We start from the raw sequence: 18,049 nt of genomic DNA, 5'->3' as shown, positions 1-18,049 counted from the left end.
CAGACAGACTCACTTATTCACTCACTCACAGACTGACTGATTAACTCACTCACTCACACTTAACCCATCGATCCAAGGCCAAAATCTGAATTTGTCCTTACTTTTATTTTTCTTCCGTTACAATCCTCTTATAATCCTTACACACTGGACCCACTCCAATTAGCCTACCTCTCCAATAGATCTACGGAAAGGTGCCATGTCCATCACCATTCACACGGCCGTAACACATCTGTACAAAACGGACACTTATGTGAGAATGCTGTTTATTGACTACAGTTCAGCCTTCAACACTGTTGTTCCCTCCAAGTTCGACACCAAGCTCAGATCCCTGGGTCAGGACACCTCGCTCTGCAACTGGATCCTGGACTTCCTGACGGGCCGACCACAGGCTGTGAGGACTGGCAACAACACCTCCTCCACACTGACTCATAACACAGGGGCCCCCCAGGGATGTGTCCTCAGCCCTCTGCTGTACTCCCTCAGGGCCCCCCAGGGGTGTGTCCTCAGCCCTCTGCTGTACTCCCTCAGGGCCCCCCAGGGGTGTGTCCTCAGCCCTCTGCTGTACTCCCTCAGGGCCCCCCAGGGGTGTGTCCTCAGCCCTCTGCTGTACTCCCTCAGGGAGCCCTCAGGGGTGTGTCCTCAGCCCTCTGCTGTACTCCCCCAGGGAGCCCCCAGGGGTGTGTCCTCAGCCCTCTGCTGTACTCCCTCAGGGCCCCCCAGGGGTGTGTCCTCAGCCCTCTGCTGTACTCCCTCAGGGAGCCCTCAGGGGTGTGTCCTCAGCCCTCTGCTGTACTCCCTCAGGGAGCCCCCAGGGGTGTGTCCTCAGCCCTCTGCTGTACTCCCTCAGGGAGCCTCAGGGGTGTGTCCTCGGCCCTCTGCTGTACTCCCTGTTCACCCACAAGCTGTTCACTCACTTACCATTGGGCATACAGTATTGGGTCATGACGTCTGATACCAACAGGTTCAGAGACAGTTTCTATCTACAAGCCATCAGACTGTATCAGAGCATGAGGTCTGATACCAACAGGCTCAGAGACAGTTTCTATCTACAAGCCATCAGACTGTTGAACACCTGAACTGGACTGACCACCTGGTCTGATTCTCTGCACCTTAACACACATACATTCAATCACACACACACCCACACAGACACACACATGTACACACACACGTACATTCATGCTACACACACACACGTACACACACACGTACACACACACACACGTACATTCATACTACACACACACACGTACACACACACACACGTACATTCATACTACACACACACACGTACATTCATACTACACACACACACGTACATTCATACTACACACACACACGTACATTCATACTACACACACACACGTACATTCATACTACACACACACACGTACACACACACACACATACATTCATACTACACACACACACGTACATTCATACTACACACACACACGTACATTCATACTACACACACACATGTACATTCATACTACACACACACACGTACATTCATACTACACACACACACGTACACACACACACACGTACATTCATACTACACACACACACGTACATTCATACTACACACACACACACGTACATTCATGCTACACACACACACGTACACACACACACACGTACATTCATACTACACACACACACCACAACTGCTGCTACCAGTCTCATATTATGATTGGTAAATACTGCACAATGTAACCACTTGCCCCCCAATCCCCCCCCTTCCCCAAAACATATGTAAATATCCTATAAATGGTGCCTCCCTGCATTATACTGATGCTACAATGTTTATTCTATTCCACTGAGTCATTTACTTTATGTTCCTATTGTTATACTAGATAGTGGTTGTTGCATTGGGGAGAAATAACCATCAGTAAGCATTTGTTTGTACGATGTGTACCCTGCGTTTTCTGTACATCTGACTAATAACACAAAGATATGGAGGTGTCACACGGTTTCCTTCTCAGGTTCAAGAAACATTTCAGTACAAAGTCGGCTTCACGTTTTGACATATGTTCTGGTATTGTGTGTCGATATCACAACTCTCTGGGAATGTGTTATCTGTAATATCTAAGTGTGTCTGCTGGCAAACATTAGTCCACTCCAACATTAGTCCACTGGTTTAATAAGCTGTCCAGTTACATTAGTAATGTTAAATAAGGATTCAGGAATGTGCAGTTAGATATTACTGAAGCATCCAGGGTTGTGTTTCGTTCCTCGTTAGAATGAGACCAAGGTGCAGCGTGGGAGGCGTACATTTTCTTTCATTTTTAAATGTTCCACCAAAAACAACTATAAACAACTACAACGAATGTAAAACTAGGAGCGCAAACACCTGCAACACAAAAAGACAAGATCCCACAACAGGTGGGAAAAAGGGCTGCCTAAGTATGATCCCCAATCAGAGACAACGATAGACAGCTGCCTCTGATTGGGAACCATACCTGGCCAACAAAGAAATATAAACATAGATTTCCCATTCTAGTCACACCCTGACCTACCAAATAGAGAATAAAATGGATCTCTAAGGTCAGGGCGTGACAGGTTGGGGTAAATTCCACAAATTAAATTCTATTTCAGCTCTCTCTCCCTGTAAATTCCATTGAAATCAATTCAAATTCCAGGTCACTCTTTGAATTCAAAGATAATTCCAATATTAAGTAATTCCCAAGAATTTCCTACAGCCTAGAATATTGGAATACAGGTTGAAATGATTACACCACATTCTACAGTTCAACTACTGTACGTGCATTCAGGACATGTACAAATATTCAATATCCAATTCAATTCCAGAGATTAAATGATTTTACAATTCCAATAGATTTTTTTTAAGGTTGTTATTACGTTATTGGTTGAAGTTATTTATATATATATATATTATACTGTTCATGCTTCTAGATAGGCCTGTCTGGGTCCTGTCTGACACATCACTCATCAGTAGGGTTGAAGTTATTATACTGTGAGAGAGGGGACAGAGAGGTTATCCCCCTACGTAGCAGGGGACAGAGAGGTTATCCCCCTACGTAGCAGGGGACAGAGAGGTTATCCCCCTACGTAGCAGGGGACAGAGAGGTTAAACCCCCTACGTAGCAGGGGACAGAGAGGTTAAACCCCCTATGTAGCAGGGGACAGAGAGGTTAAACCCCCTACGTAGCAGGGGACAGAGAGGTTAACCCCCTACGTATCAGGGGACAGAGAGGTTAAACCCCCTACGTAGCAGGGGACAGAGAGGTTAAACCCCCTACGTAGCAGGGGACAGAGAGGTTAAACGCCCTACGTAGCAGGGGACAGAGAGGTTAAACCCCCTACGTAGCAGGGGACAGAGAGGTTAAACCCCCTACGTAGCAGGGGACAGAGAGGTTAAACCCCCTATGTAGCAGGGGACAGAGAGGTTAAACCCCCTACGTAGCAGGGGACAGAGAGGTTATCCCCCTACGTAGCAGGGGACAGAGAGGTTAAACCCCCTACGTAGCAGGGGACAGAGAGGTTAAACCCCCTACGTAGCAGGGGACAGAGAGGTTAAACCCCCTACGTAGCAGGGGACAGAGAGGTTAAACCCCCTACGTAGCAGGGGACAGAGAGGTTAAACCCCCTACGTAGCAGGGGACAGAGAGATTATCCCCCTACGTAGCAGGGGACAGAGAGGTTAAACCCCCTACGTAGCAGGGGACAGAGAGGTTAAATCCCCTACGTAGCAGGGGACAGAGAGGTTAAACCCCCTACGTAGCAGGGGACAGAGAGGTTAAATCCCCTACGTAGCAGGGGACAGAGAGGTTAAACCCCTACGTAGCAGGGAACAGAGAGGTTAAACCCCCTACGTAGCAGGGGACAGAGAGGTTAAACGCCCTACGTAGCAGGGGACAGAGAGGTTAAACCCCCTACGTAGCAGGGGACAGAGAGGTTAAACCCCTACGTAGCAGGGGACAGAGAGGTTAAACCCCCTACGTAGCAGGGGACAGAGAAGTTAAACGCCCTACGTAGCAGGGGACAGAGAGGTTAAACCCCCTACGTAGCAGGGGACAGAGAGGTTAAACCCCCTACGTAGCAGGGGACAGAGAGGTTAAACCCCCTACGTAGCAGGGGACAGAGAGGTTAAACCCCCTACGTAGCAGGGGACAGAGAGGTTAAACCCCCTACGTAGCAGGGGACAGAGAGGTTAAACCCCCTACGTATCAGGGGACAGAGAGGTTAAACCCCCTACGTAGCAGGGGACAGAGAGGTTAAACCCCCTACGTATCAGGGGAAAAGAGAGGTTAAACCCCCTACGTAGCAGGGGACAGAGAGGTTAAACCCCCTACGTAGCAGGGGACAGAGAGGTTAAATCCCCTACGTAGCAGGGGACAGAGAGGTTAAATCCCCTACGTAGCAGGGGACAGAGAGGTTAAATCCCCTACGTAGCAGGCAGACACACTCTACTTTTCTGCTTTTTTTTGTTTTGAAAGAGAGAGCGGGTTTGGGGTTTTTTAGTCACCGTTTTTAGTCACCAACTTAATGAGTGGTTAGGATTGGATCAGTCTGCTGTGGGGAGAAATGAGCTCATCCCATACCCTGTAGAATAACTCAGCTGTTTTTCCCTTGGTGAAGAAGACAGAGCTCTCACACAGAGAGAGGAGGCAGCCAGCCTCAAAGTAGCCTGCAACACATTACAGCACACAGTACGTCAATGATACTGGAATAATCAGCTGTCTGTCTGTCTGTCTGTCTGTCTGTCTGTCTGTCTGTCTGTCTGTCTGTCTGTCTGTCTGTCTGTCTGTCTGTCTGTCTGTCTGTCTGTCTGTCTGGCTGGCTGTCTGGCTGGCTGTCTGTCTGTCTGTCTGGCTGGCTGGCTGGCTGGCTGTGTGGTGTGTCTTCTTGTGAACCCCTACCCAGACACACTACAGGCCACACACTACATACAACATGCCACACACTACACACTACAGGCCACACACTACACACTACACACTAAACACTACAGGCCACACATTACAAACTACACACTACACACTACAGGCCACACACTACACACTACAGGCCACACACTAAACACTACACACTACACACTACAGGCCACACACTACACACTACAGGCCACACACTACACGTTACAGGCCACACACTACACACTACAGGCCACACACTACAAACTACAGGCCACACACTACACACTACAGGCCACACACTACACACTAAACACTACAGGCCACACACTAAACACTATAGGCCACACACTACACACTACAGGCCACACACTACACACTACAGGCCACACACTAAACACTACACACTACAAGCCACACAGAACAAACTACAGGCCACACACTACACACTACACACTACAGGCCACACACTACACACTACAGGCCACACACTACACACTACAGGCCACACACTACACACTACACACTAAACACTACAGGCCACACATTACACACTACACACTACACACTACAGGCCACACACTACACACTACAGGCCACACACTACACACTACAGGCCACACACTACACACTACAGACCACACACTACACACTACAGGCCACACACTACACACTACAGGCCACACACTAAACACTACAGGCCACACACTACACACTACAAACTACAGGCCACACACTACACACTACACACTACAGGCCACACACTACACACTACAAACTACAGGCCACACACTAAACACTACAGGCCACACACTACACACTACAAACTACAGGCCACACACTACACACTACACACTACAGGCCACACACTAAACACTAAACACTACAGGCCACACACTAAACACTACAGGCCACACACTACAAACTACAGGCCACACACTACACACTACAGGCCACACACTAAACACTACACACTACAAACCACACACAACAAACTACAGGCCACACACTACATACTACACACTACAGGCCACACACTACACACTACAGGCCACACACTAAACACTACACACTACAAGCCACACACAACAAACTACAGGCCACACACTACACACTACAGGCCACACACTACACACTACAGGCCACACACTAAACACTACACACTACACACTACAGGCCACACACTAAACACTACAGGCCACACACTAAACACTATAGGCCAAACACTAAACACTACTGGCCAAACACTAAACACTACACACTACACACTACAGGCCACACACTAAACACTACAGGCCACACACTACACACTACACACTAAACACTACAGGCCACACACTAAACACTACAGGCCACACACTACACACTACAGGCCACACACTAAACACTATAGGCCACACACTACACACTACAGGCCACACACTAAACACTACACACTAAACACTACAGGCCACACACTACACACTACAGGCCACACACTAAACACTACAAGCCACACACTACACACTACAGGCCACACACTAAACACTACAGGCCACACACTACACACTACAGGCCACACACTAAACACTACAAGCCACACACTAAACACTACAAGCCACACACTACACACTACAGGCCAAACACTAAACACTACAGGCCACACACTACACACTACACACTAAACACTACAGGCCACACACTACACACTACAGGCCACACACTACACACTACAGGCCACACACTAAACACTATAGGCCACACACTACACACTACAGGCCACACACTAAACACTACACACTAAACACTACAGGCCACACACTACACACTACAGGCCACACACTAAACACTACAGGCCACACACTACACACTACACACTAAACACTACAGGCCACACACTAAACACTACACACTACACACTACAAGCCACACACTACACACTACACACTACAGGCCACACACTACAGGCCACACACTAAACACTACAGGCCACACACTAAACACTACAGGCCACACACTACACACTACAGGCCACACACTAAACACTACACACTACACACTACAGGCCACACACTAAACACTACACACTACACACTACAGGCCACACTCTAAACACTACAGGCCACACACTACACACTACAGGCCACACACTAAACACTACACACTACACACTACAGGCCACACACTAAACACTACACACTAAACACTACAGGCCACACACTAAACACTACGGGCCACACACTACACACTACAGGCCACACACTACACACTACAGGCCACACACTACACACTACAGGCCACACACTACACACTACAGGCCACACACTAAACACTACAGGCCACACACTAAACACTACAGGCCACACACTACACACTACAGGCCACACACTACACACTACAGGCCACACACTAAACACTACAGGCCACACACTACACACTACAAACTACAGGCCACACACTAAACACTAAACACTACAGGCCACACACTAAACACTACAGGCCACACACTAAACACTACACACTACAGGCCACACACTACACACTACACACTACAGGCCACACACTAAACACTACAGGCCACACACAACACACTACAGGCCACACACTACACACTACAGGCCACACACTACACACTACACACTAAACACTACACACTACAGGTCACACACTAAACACTACACACTAAACACTACAGGCCACACACTACACACTACAGGGCACACACTAAACACTACAGACCACACACTACACACTACAGGCCACACACTACACACTACAGACCACACACTACACACTACAGGCTACACACTACACACTACAGGCCACACACTAAACACTACACACTACACACTACAGGCCACACACTAAACACTACAGGCCACACACTACACACTACAGGCCACACACTACACACTACACACTACAGGCCACACACTACACACTACACACTACAGGCCACACACTACACACTACAGGCCACACACTAAACACTACACACTACACACTACAGGCCACACACTACACACTACAGGCCACACACTAAACACTACACACTACACACTACAGGCCACACACTACACACTACAGGCCACACACTACACACTACAGGCCACACACTACACACTACAGGCCACACACTACACACTACACACTACAGGCCACACACTAAACACTACATGCCACACACTAAACACTACACACTACAGGCCACACACTACACACTACAGGCCACACACTAAACACTACATGCCACACACTAAACACTACACACTACATGCCACACACTAAACACTACACACTACAGGCCACACACTAAACACTACACACTACAGGCCACACACTAAACACTAAACACTACAGGCCACACACTACACACTACAGGGTTAGATCTGTGTTCCTAAACTATGTTAACAGGGTTAGATCTGTGGTGATGAGCTATGCAGCAGGGCAGTGCTATGCCACCGTTCGGTCTGGGCCGTCTCTGTTTGTCTAGGGCCCCGAGGGGCCAGGGGCAGCATGCCTTCAAGGAGCTCCCTGTAATATGAATCAGATCTGCCAGTGTTGCTGCTCCTCCCTCATCCCCCCTCCCCCCACTCTGCTCCTCTCTCATTCCCCCTCCCCCCACTCTGCTCCTCTCTCATCCCCCCTCCCCCCACTCTGCTCCTCCCTCATTCCCCCCCTCCCCACTCTGCTCCTCTCTCACCCCCCCTCCCCCCACTCTGCTCCTCCCTCATTCCCCCTACCCCCCACTCTGCTCCTCTCTCACCCCCCCTCCCCCCACTCTGCTCCTCTCTCATTCCCCTCCCCCCACTCTGCTCCTCTCTCATTCCCCCTCCCCCCACTCTGCTTCTCTCTCATCCCCCCTCCCCCCACTCTGCTCCTCCCTCATTCCCCCCTCCCCACTCTGCTCCTCTCTCACCCCCCCTCCCCCCACTCTGCTCCTCCCTCATTCCCCCTCCCCCCCACTCTGCTCCTCTCTCATTCCCCTCCCCCCACTCTGCTCCTCTCTCATTCCCCCTCCCCCCACTCTGCTCCTCTCTCATTCCCCCTCCCCCCACTCTGCTCCTCTCTCATCCCCCCTCCCCCCACTCTGCTCCTCTCTCATCCCCCCTCCCCCACTCTGCTCCTCTCTCATCCCCCCTCCCCCCACTCTGCTCCTCTCTCATTCCCCCTCCCCCCACTCTGCTCCTCTCTCATTCCCCCTCCCCCCACTCTGCTCCTCTCTCATTCCCCCTCCCCCCACTCTGCTCCTCTCTCATTCCCCCTCCCCCCACTCTGCTCCTCTCTCATTCCCCCTCCCCCCACTCTGCTCCTCTCTCATTCCCCCTCCCCCCCACTCTGCTCCTCTCTCATCCCCCCTCCCCCCACTCTGCTACTCTCTCATTCCCCCTCCCCCCACTCTGCTCCTCTCTCATCCCCCTCCCCCCACTCTGCTCCTCTCTCATTCCCCCTCCCCCCACTCTGCTCCTCTCTCATTCCCCTCCACCCACTCTGCTCCTCTCTCATCCCCCCTCCCCCCACTCTGCTCCTCTCTTTTTCCCCCTCCCCCCACTCTGCTCCTCTCTCATTCCCCCTCCCCCCACTCTGCTCCTCTCTCATTCCCCCTCCCCCCACTCTGCTCCTCTCTCATTCCCCCTCCCCCCACTCTGCTCCTCTCTCATTCCCCCTCCCCCCACTCTGCTCCTCCCTCATTCCCCCTCCCCACTCTGCTCCTCTCTCATTCCCCCTCCCCCCACTCTGCTCCTCTCTCATCCCCCCCCCCCACTCTGCTCCTCTCTCATCCCCCCCCACTCTGCTCCTCTCTCATCCCCTCCCCACTCTGCTCCTCTCTCATTCCCCCTCCCCCCACTCTGCTCCTCTCTCACCCCCCCCCCCCCACTCTGCTCCTCTCTCATCCCCCCCCACTCTGCTCCTCTCTCATCCCCCCCCACTCTGCTCCTCTCTCATCCCCCCTCCCCCCACTCTGCTCCGTTCTCAGCTTTTACACTACCTCCTGTTACACTATACCCTGTTACACTACCCCCTGTTACACTACCCCCTGTTACACTACCCCCTGTTACACTACCCCCTGTTACACTATACCCTGTTACACTACCCCCTGTTACACTACCCCCTGTTACACTACCCCCTGTTACACTACACCCTGTTACACTACACCCTGTTACACTATACCCTGTTACACTACCCCCTGTTACACTACCCCCTGTTACACTACCCCCTGTTACACTACCCCCTGTTACACTATACCCTGTTACACTACCCCCTGTTACACTACACCCTGTTACACTATACCCTGTTACACTACCCCCTGTTACACTGCCAATGTTATACTATACCCTGTTACACTACACCCTGTTACACTACACCCTGTTACACTACCCCCTGTTACACTACCCCCTGTTACACTACCCCCTGTTACACTACTCCCTGTTACACTACACCCTGTTACACTACCCCCTGTTACACTACCCCCTGTTACACTACCCCCTGTTACACTACACCCTGTTACACTACACCCTGTTACACTACCCCCTGTTACACTACCCCCTGTTACACTACCCCCTGTTACACTACCCCCTGTTACACTACCCCCTGTTACACTATACCCTGTTACACTATACCCTGTTACACTACCCCCTGTTACACTACACCCTGCTACACTACCCCCTGTTACACTACACCCTGTTACACTATACCCTGTTACACTATACCCTGTTACACTACTCCCTGTTACACTACTCCCTGTTACACTATACCCTGTTACACTATACCCTGTTACACTACCTCCTGTTACACTACACCCTGTTACACTACACCCTGTTACACTACCCCCTGTTACACTACCCCCTGTTACACTACCCCCTGTTACACTACCCCCTGTTACACTACCCCCTGTTACACTACACCCTGTTACACTACCCCCTGTTACACTATACCCTGTTACACTACCTCCTGTTACACTACCCCCTGTTACACTACCCCCTGTTACACTACACCCTGTTACACTACCCCCTGTTACACTACCCCCTGTTACACTGCCAATGCTACACTGCCCCCTGTTACACTATACCCTGTTACAATATACCCTGTTACACTACCCCTTGTTACACTACCCCCTGTTACACTATACCCTGTTACACTACCCCCTGTTACACTATACCCTGTTACACTGCCCATGTTACACTGCCAATGTTACACTACCTCCTGTTACACTACCCCCTGTTACACTACCCCCTGTTACACTATACCCTGTTACACTACCCCCTGTTACACTATACCCTGTTACACTACCCCCTGTTACACTACCCCCTGTTACACTACCCCCTGTTACACTATACCCTGTTACACTATACCCTGTTACACTATACCCTGTTACACTACCCCCTGTTACACTTTACCCTGTTACACTACCCCCTGCTACACTATACCCTGTTACACTATGCCCTGTTACACTACCCCCTGTTACACTGCCAATGTTACACTGCACCATAATGTAGAGCTTTGTTTCAGATGAATTTACCATAGCACCTAATGTAGGATACTGTACATACAGTACCAGTCAAAAGTTTGTACACATCTACTCATTCAATTGTTTTTCATTATTTTTATTATTTTCTACATTGTAGAATAATAGTGAAGACATCAAAACTATGAAATAACACGTATGGAATCATGTAATAACCCAAAAAACATGAAACAAATCAAAATATATTTTATTTGTGAGATTCTTCAAATACTCACTCTTTTCCTTGATGACAGCTTTGCACACTTTTGGCATTCTCTCAATGCAACGGGTGGATACTTTGAAGAATCTCAAATATTACATATATTTTGATTTGTTTAACACTTTTTTGGTTCCTACATGATTTCATATGTGTTATTTCATAGTTTTGATGACTTCACTAGTATTCTACAATGTCGAAAATAGTAAAAAATAAAGAAAAACCCTGGAATGAGTATTTGTGTCCAATCTTTTGACTGGTACTGTATGTACACAGAAAACAAGTGTCAGAAACACAAGCATAAATTCATCTTGACAACAAAACATTTCTCATAACTTGGTCTGACCATATCTGTATCGGGAGTGGAGGAGGAGGAGAGAGAGAAAGAGGAGTGGAGGAGGAGAGAAAGAGAGAGAGAGAAAGGGGGGGGGTTGGCAGAGAGGGACATTGTTCTCAGTTAGGGGGGTGTGAGGGAGGAGGTGTGAGGGAGGTGTGAGGGAGGAGGTGTGAGGGAGGGGTTTGAGGGAGGGGGTGTGAGAGAGAAGGTGTGAGGGAAGGGGGTGTGAGAGAGGGGGTGTGAGAGATGCTCTGTCTGTGTCTCAACATTGGAAGTCTCTCTTACCCAACATGCAGCAGGAGAGTAGAGCTCATTATGAAGTCAGAGTATTTGTGTGTGTGTGTGTGTGTGTGTGTGTGTGTGTGTGTGTGTGTGTGTGTGTGTGTGTGTGTGTGTGTGTGTGTGTGTGTGTGTGTGTGTGTGTGTGTGTGTGTGTGTGTGTGTGTGTGTAGAATTAACTGGGTGAAATACCGCAGTGTGCATCACAGCAACAATATTTGTCACCACAAGAAAAGGGCAACCAGTGAAGAACAAACACCACTGTAAATACAACCCATATTTATGTTAATTTATTTTCCCTTTTGCACATTGTTACAACACTGTATATAGACATAATATGACATTTGAAATGTCTTTATTCTTTTGTAACTTCTGTATGTGTAATGTTTACTGTTCATTTTTATTGTTTATTTCACTTTTGCATATTATCTACCTCACTTGCTTAGGCAATGTTAACATATGTTTCCCATGCCAATAAAGCCCCTTGAATTGAATTGAATAGAATTGAGTGGAGATGGGAGAGAGAGAGTGGAGTGGAGGGAGAGAGAGAGAGAGAGAGAGAGAGAGAGAGACAGAGAGAGAGAGAGAAGGGGTAAAGAAGCAGTGAAGGACTGGTGAAGATTTCCCTTTTAAGGTGGCAGTGCTTGTGTGTGTGTGTGTATAAAAGCTGAGAACGGATTTACTAATGTGCTCTCTCTTTCTCTCTTTTTCTCCCTCTCTCTCTCTCTCTCTATGTCTCCCTCTCTCTCTGTGTCTCTCTCTCTCTCTGTCTCTCTCTCTCCCCGTCTCCCTCTCTCTCTCTCTCTCTCTCTCTCTCTGTCTCTCTCTCTCCCCGTCTCTCTCTCTCTCTCTCTCTCTCTCTCTATATCTCTCTCTCTATGTCTCTCTCTCTCTGTGTCTCTGTCTCTCTCTGTGTCTGTCTCTCTCTCTCTCTATCTATGTGTGTGTCTTTCAATTCAAATTCAATTCAAGGTTTTTATTGGCATGGGAAACATGTGTTAACATTGCCATGGCAAGTGAAGTAGATAGTAAAAAAAGTGAAATAAACAATACAAATTAACAGTAAATATTACACTCACAAAAGTTCCTAAAGAATAAAGACATTTCAAATGTCATATTATGTGCAAATAGTTCAAGTACAAAAGGGAAAATGAATGGTGTTTGTTCTTCACTGGTTGCCCTTTTCTTGTGGCAACAGGTCACACATCTTGCTGTGTGATGCACACTGTGGTATTTCACCCAGTAGATATGGCAGTTGTGTATCACAATTGGGTTTGTTTTCCAATTTTTTGTGTATCTGTGTAATCTGAGGGAAATATGTGTCTCTAATATGGTCATACATTGGGCAGGAGGTTAGGAAGTGCAGCTCGGTTTCCACCTCAATTTCTGGGCGTTGTGCACATAGCCTGTCTTCTCTTGAGAGCCAGGTCTGCCTACGGCGGACTTTCTCAATAGCAAGGCTGTGCTCACTGAGTCTTCACATAGTCAAAGATTTCCTTAAGTTTGGGTCAGTCACAGAGGTCAGGTATTCTGCCACTGTGTACTCTCTGTTTAGGGTCAAATAGCATTCTAGTTTGCTCTGTTTTTTTTGTTAATACTTTCCAATGTGTCAAGTAGGTATCTTGTTGTTTTCTCATGATTTGGTTGGGTCTAATTGTCTTATTGGTCTAATTGTGTTGCTGTCTTGGGATATGTTCCAGGATTCATCCAATGGCATTCAGGAGTACACCACCTCAGTCACCGGCTTCATCAATAAGTGCATCAACGATGTTGTCCCACAGTGACCGTACGTACATATCCCAACCAGAAGCCATGGATTACAGGCAACTTCCGCACCGAGCTAAAGGCTAGAGATGCCACTTTCAAGAAGCGTGACACTAATCCGGACTCTTATAAGAAATCCTGCTATATCCTCAGACGAACCATCAAACAGGCAAAGTGTCAATACAAGACTAAGATTGAATCCTACTACGCAGGCTCTGACGCTCGTCGGATGTGGCGCGGCTTGCAAACTATTACGGACTACAAAGAGATACCCAGCCGTGAGCTAGCCAGTGACGCGAGTCTACATGACGAAACAAAATTCCTTTAATGCTCGCTTCGAGGCATGTAACACTGAAGCATGCATGAGAGCACCAGCTGTTCCGGACGACTGTGTAATCATGCTCTCCGTAGACGATGTGAGTAAGACCTTTAAACAGGTCAACATTCTCAAGGGCGCGGGGCCAGACAGATTACCAGGACGTGTACTCAGAGCATGCGCGGACCAACTGGCAAGTGTCTTCACTGACATTTTCAACATCTCCCTGACCCAGTCTGTAATTCCTACATGTTTCAAGCAGACCACCATAGTCCCTGTGCCCAAGAAAGCGGAGGTAACCTGCCTAAATGACTACCGACCCGTAGCACTCATGTCGGTACTATGAAGTGCTTTGAAAGGTTGATCATGGCTCACATCAACACCATTATCCCAGAAACCCTAGACCCAATTCGCATACCGCCCCAGCAAATCCACAGATGACGCAATCTCAATCGCACTCCACACTGCCCTTTCCAACCTGGACAAAAGGAACACCTATGTGAGAGTGCTGTTCATTGACTACAGCTCAGCGTTCAACACCATAGTGCCCTCAAAGCTCATCACTAAGCTAAAGACCCTGGGACCAAACACCTCCCTCTGCAACTGGATCCTGGAATTCCTGACGGCCCACCACAAGGGCCACCCCCAGGTGGTAAGGGTAGGTAACAACACATCTGCCATGCTGATCCTCAACACAGGGGCCCCTCAGGGGTGCGTGCTTAATCCCCTCCTGTACTCCCTGTTCACCCACGACAGGGTGGCCAAGCACGACTCCAACACCATCATTAAGTTTTCTAACTACACAACAGTGGTAGGCCTGATCACTGACAACGCTGAGACAGCCTATAGGAAGGAGGTCAGAGACCTGGCCGGGTGGTGCCAGGACAACAACCTCTCCCTCAATGTGAGCAAGACAAAGGAGCTGATCGTGGACTACAGGAAAAAGGAGGGCTGAACAGGCCGCCATTAACATCGACAGGGCTGTAGTGGAGCGGGTCGAGAGTTCCTTGGTGTCCACATCACCAACAAACTATCATGGTCCAAACACAGTCATGAAGAGGGCAGCTCCGCTCAGGAGACTGAAAAGATTTGGCATGGGTTCCCAGATCCTGAGAAAGTTCTACAGCTGCACAATCGAGAGCATCCTGACTGGTTGCATCACCGCCTGGTATGACAACTGCTCGGCATCCGACCATAAGGCGCTACAGAGGGTAATGCGTACAGCCCAGTACGTCACATGGTCCAAGCTTCCTGCCATCCAGGACCTATATACTAGGCGGTGTCAGAGAAAGGCCTTAAAAATTGTCAAAGACTCTAGTCACCCAAGTCATAGACTGTTCTCTCTGCTACTGCACAGCAAGTGGTACCGGAGCGCCAAGTCTGGGTCCAAAAGGCTCCTTATCAGCTTCTACACCCAAGCCATAAAACTGCTGAATAATTAGTAAAATGGCCACCTGGACTATTTACATTGACACCACCCCCCCCTTCGCTGTTTATTATCTATGCATAGTCACTTTACCCCTACATACATTTACAAATTACGTCGACTAACCTGTACCACCCCACATTGACTCGGTACCAGTAGCCCCTGTATACAGCCTCGTTACTAACCTGTACCCCCCCACATTGACTCGGTACCAGTAGCCCCTGTATACAGCCTCGTTACTAACCTGTTCCACCCCACATTGACTCGGTACCAGTAGCCCCTGTATACAGCCTCGTTACTAACCTGTACCCCCCCACATTGACTCGGTACCAGTAGCCCCTGTATAAAGCCTTGTTACTAACCTGTACCACCCCACATTGACTCGGTACCAGTAGCCCCTGTATACAGCCTCGTTACTAACCTGTACCCCCCCCCACATTGACTCGGTACCAGTACCCCCTGTATACAGCCTCGTTACTAACCTGTACCCCCCCACATTGACTCGGTACCAGTAGCCCCTGTATAAAGCCTTGTTACTAACCTGTACCACCCCACATTGACTCGGTACCAGTAGCCCCTGTATACAGCCTCGTTACTAACCTGTACCCCCCCCCCACATTGACTCGGTACCAGTACCCCCTGTATACAGCCTCGTTACTAACCTGTACCACCCCACATTGACTCGGTACCAGTAGCCCCTGTATAAAGCCTTGTTATTGTTATTTTATTGTGTCACTTTTTATAAAACATTTTACTTTAGTTTATTTCGTAAATATTTTCTTAAATTCTTGAACTGCATTATTGGTTAAGGGCTTGTAATTAAGCATTTCACGGTAAGGTGTCTACACCTGTTGTATTTGGCGCTTGTGAAAAATAAAATTTGATTTGATTTGTTTGAGATGGTGAAGCATGATTCATCACTCCAGAGAACGCGTTTCCACTGCTCCAGAGTCCAATAGCGGCAAGGTTTACACCATTCCAGCTGACGCTTGGCATTGTGCATTGTGCTCTTAGACTTGTGTGTGGCTGTTCGGCCATCCAAACCCATTTCATGAAGCTCCTGATGAGCAGTTCTTGTGCTGACGTTGCTTCCAGAGGCAGTTTGAAACTCGGTAGTGATTGTTGCAACCGAGGACATAAGATTTTTACGCACTTCACGCTTCAGCACTCGGTGGTACCATTCTGTGTGCACTCTGGAGCTGGTGTGGTCTACCACTTTGCGGTTGAGCCGTTGTTGCTCCTAGACAATTCCACTTCACAATAACAGCACTTACAGTTGACCGGGGCAGCTCTAACAGGGCAGACATTTGACGAACTGACTTGTTAGAAAGGTGGCATCCTATGACGGTGCCACGTTGAAAGTCACTGAGCTCTTCAGTAAGGCCATTCTACTGCCAATGTGTGTCTATGGAGATTGCACGGCGGTGTGCTGGATTTTATACACCTGTCAGCAACGTGTGTGGCTGAAATAGCCGAAGCCACTCATTTGAAGGGGTGTCCACATACTGCTATACATATAATGCATCTAGTTTAGTTTGTTGTGTCAACATCTGTCTATTTATAATTCTATTAATCAGGAAGTTAACTCTGATACACTCAAACAGTCCACGATGACTAACATGCTCTTTCTCTCTCCTGTCCAATCAGAAGGCCCGTATTGGACCAGACCGGACCGCATGGAGAAGAAGCTCCTCGCTATCCCAGCAGCCAATACTGTCAAATTCCGGTGCGCTGCCGCCGGAAATCCAACACCCTCCATCCATTGGCTGAAGAATGGGAAGGAGTTTAAAGGTGAACAGAGGATGGGCGGGATCAAGGTGAGTCAGACAGCCAATCAGACATTAGTAGTCAGAAGTTAGTCGACAGAGGTATACAGAGTTCTCACCAGGGAGGCGTCCCAAACAGGGCCCTATTCCCTACATAGTGCACTACTTTTGACCAGAGCCCCATGGCACCCTATTCCCTATATAGTGCACTACTTTTGACCAGAGCCCCATGGCACCCTATTCCCTATATAGTGCACTACTTTTGACCAGAGCCCCATGGCACCCTATTCCCTACATAGTGCACTACTTTTGACCAAGGCCCTACATAGATCAGAGCAGTACTTTAAGCCCTTTAAGCCCTACGCACCCTTGTCAAAAGTGGTGCACTACATAAGGAATAGGGTGCCAATCCAGGTTCAATTCCTACTATATAAGATATATAAGAGTATGAAATAGGCTGTTTGAGAATGTTTGAATCGTAAGCTACCTGCATACACATTGTTTGAAGTACAATAGATCAACATAGCTACTGTAGTTGGTCAAAGCTGTGTGCTGTAAAACCTTGGTAGAGCATGGGTGG

The 18,049-nt window shown here is 48.6% G+C and overlaps 1 protein-coding gene across 5 annotated transcripts in view; it reads left to right on the top strand.

The window, feature by feature from the left end:
• Positions 1-18,049, top strand: part of LOC129813324 (fibroblast growth factor receptor 3) — a 211,854-nt gene that overhangs the window by 41,148 nt on the left and 152,657 nt on the right. For 4 of the 5 annotated variants that reach the window (XM_055865681.1, XM_055865680.1, XM_055865679.1 and 1 more), the window contains one exon: positions 17,351-17,520. In XM_055865681.1, coding sequence (XP_055721656.1) covers positions 17,351-17,520 — 170 coding nt within the window. The remainder of the gene's footprint in view (positions 1-17,350; positions 17,521-18,049) is intronic. The other variant, XM_055865682.1, reaches the window with a different exon arrangement.

This window comes from Salvelinus fontinalis, chromosome 16, assembly GCF_029448725.1.
Source record: "Salvelinus fontinalis isolate EN_2023a chromosome 16, ASM2944872v1, whole genome shotgun sequence".
Lineage (NCBI taxonomy): Eukaryota > Metazoa > Chordata > Actinopteri > Salmoniformes > Salmonidae > Salvelinus > Salvelinus fontinalis.
This window is presented reverse-complemented; position numbering and strand designations above follow the sequence as displayed.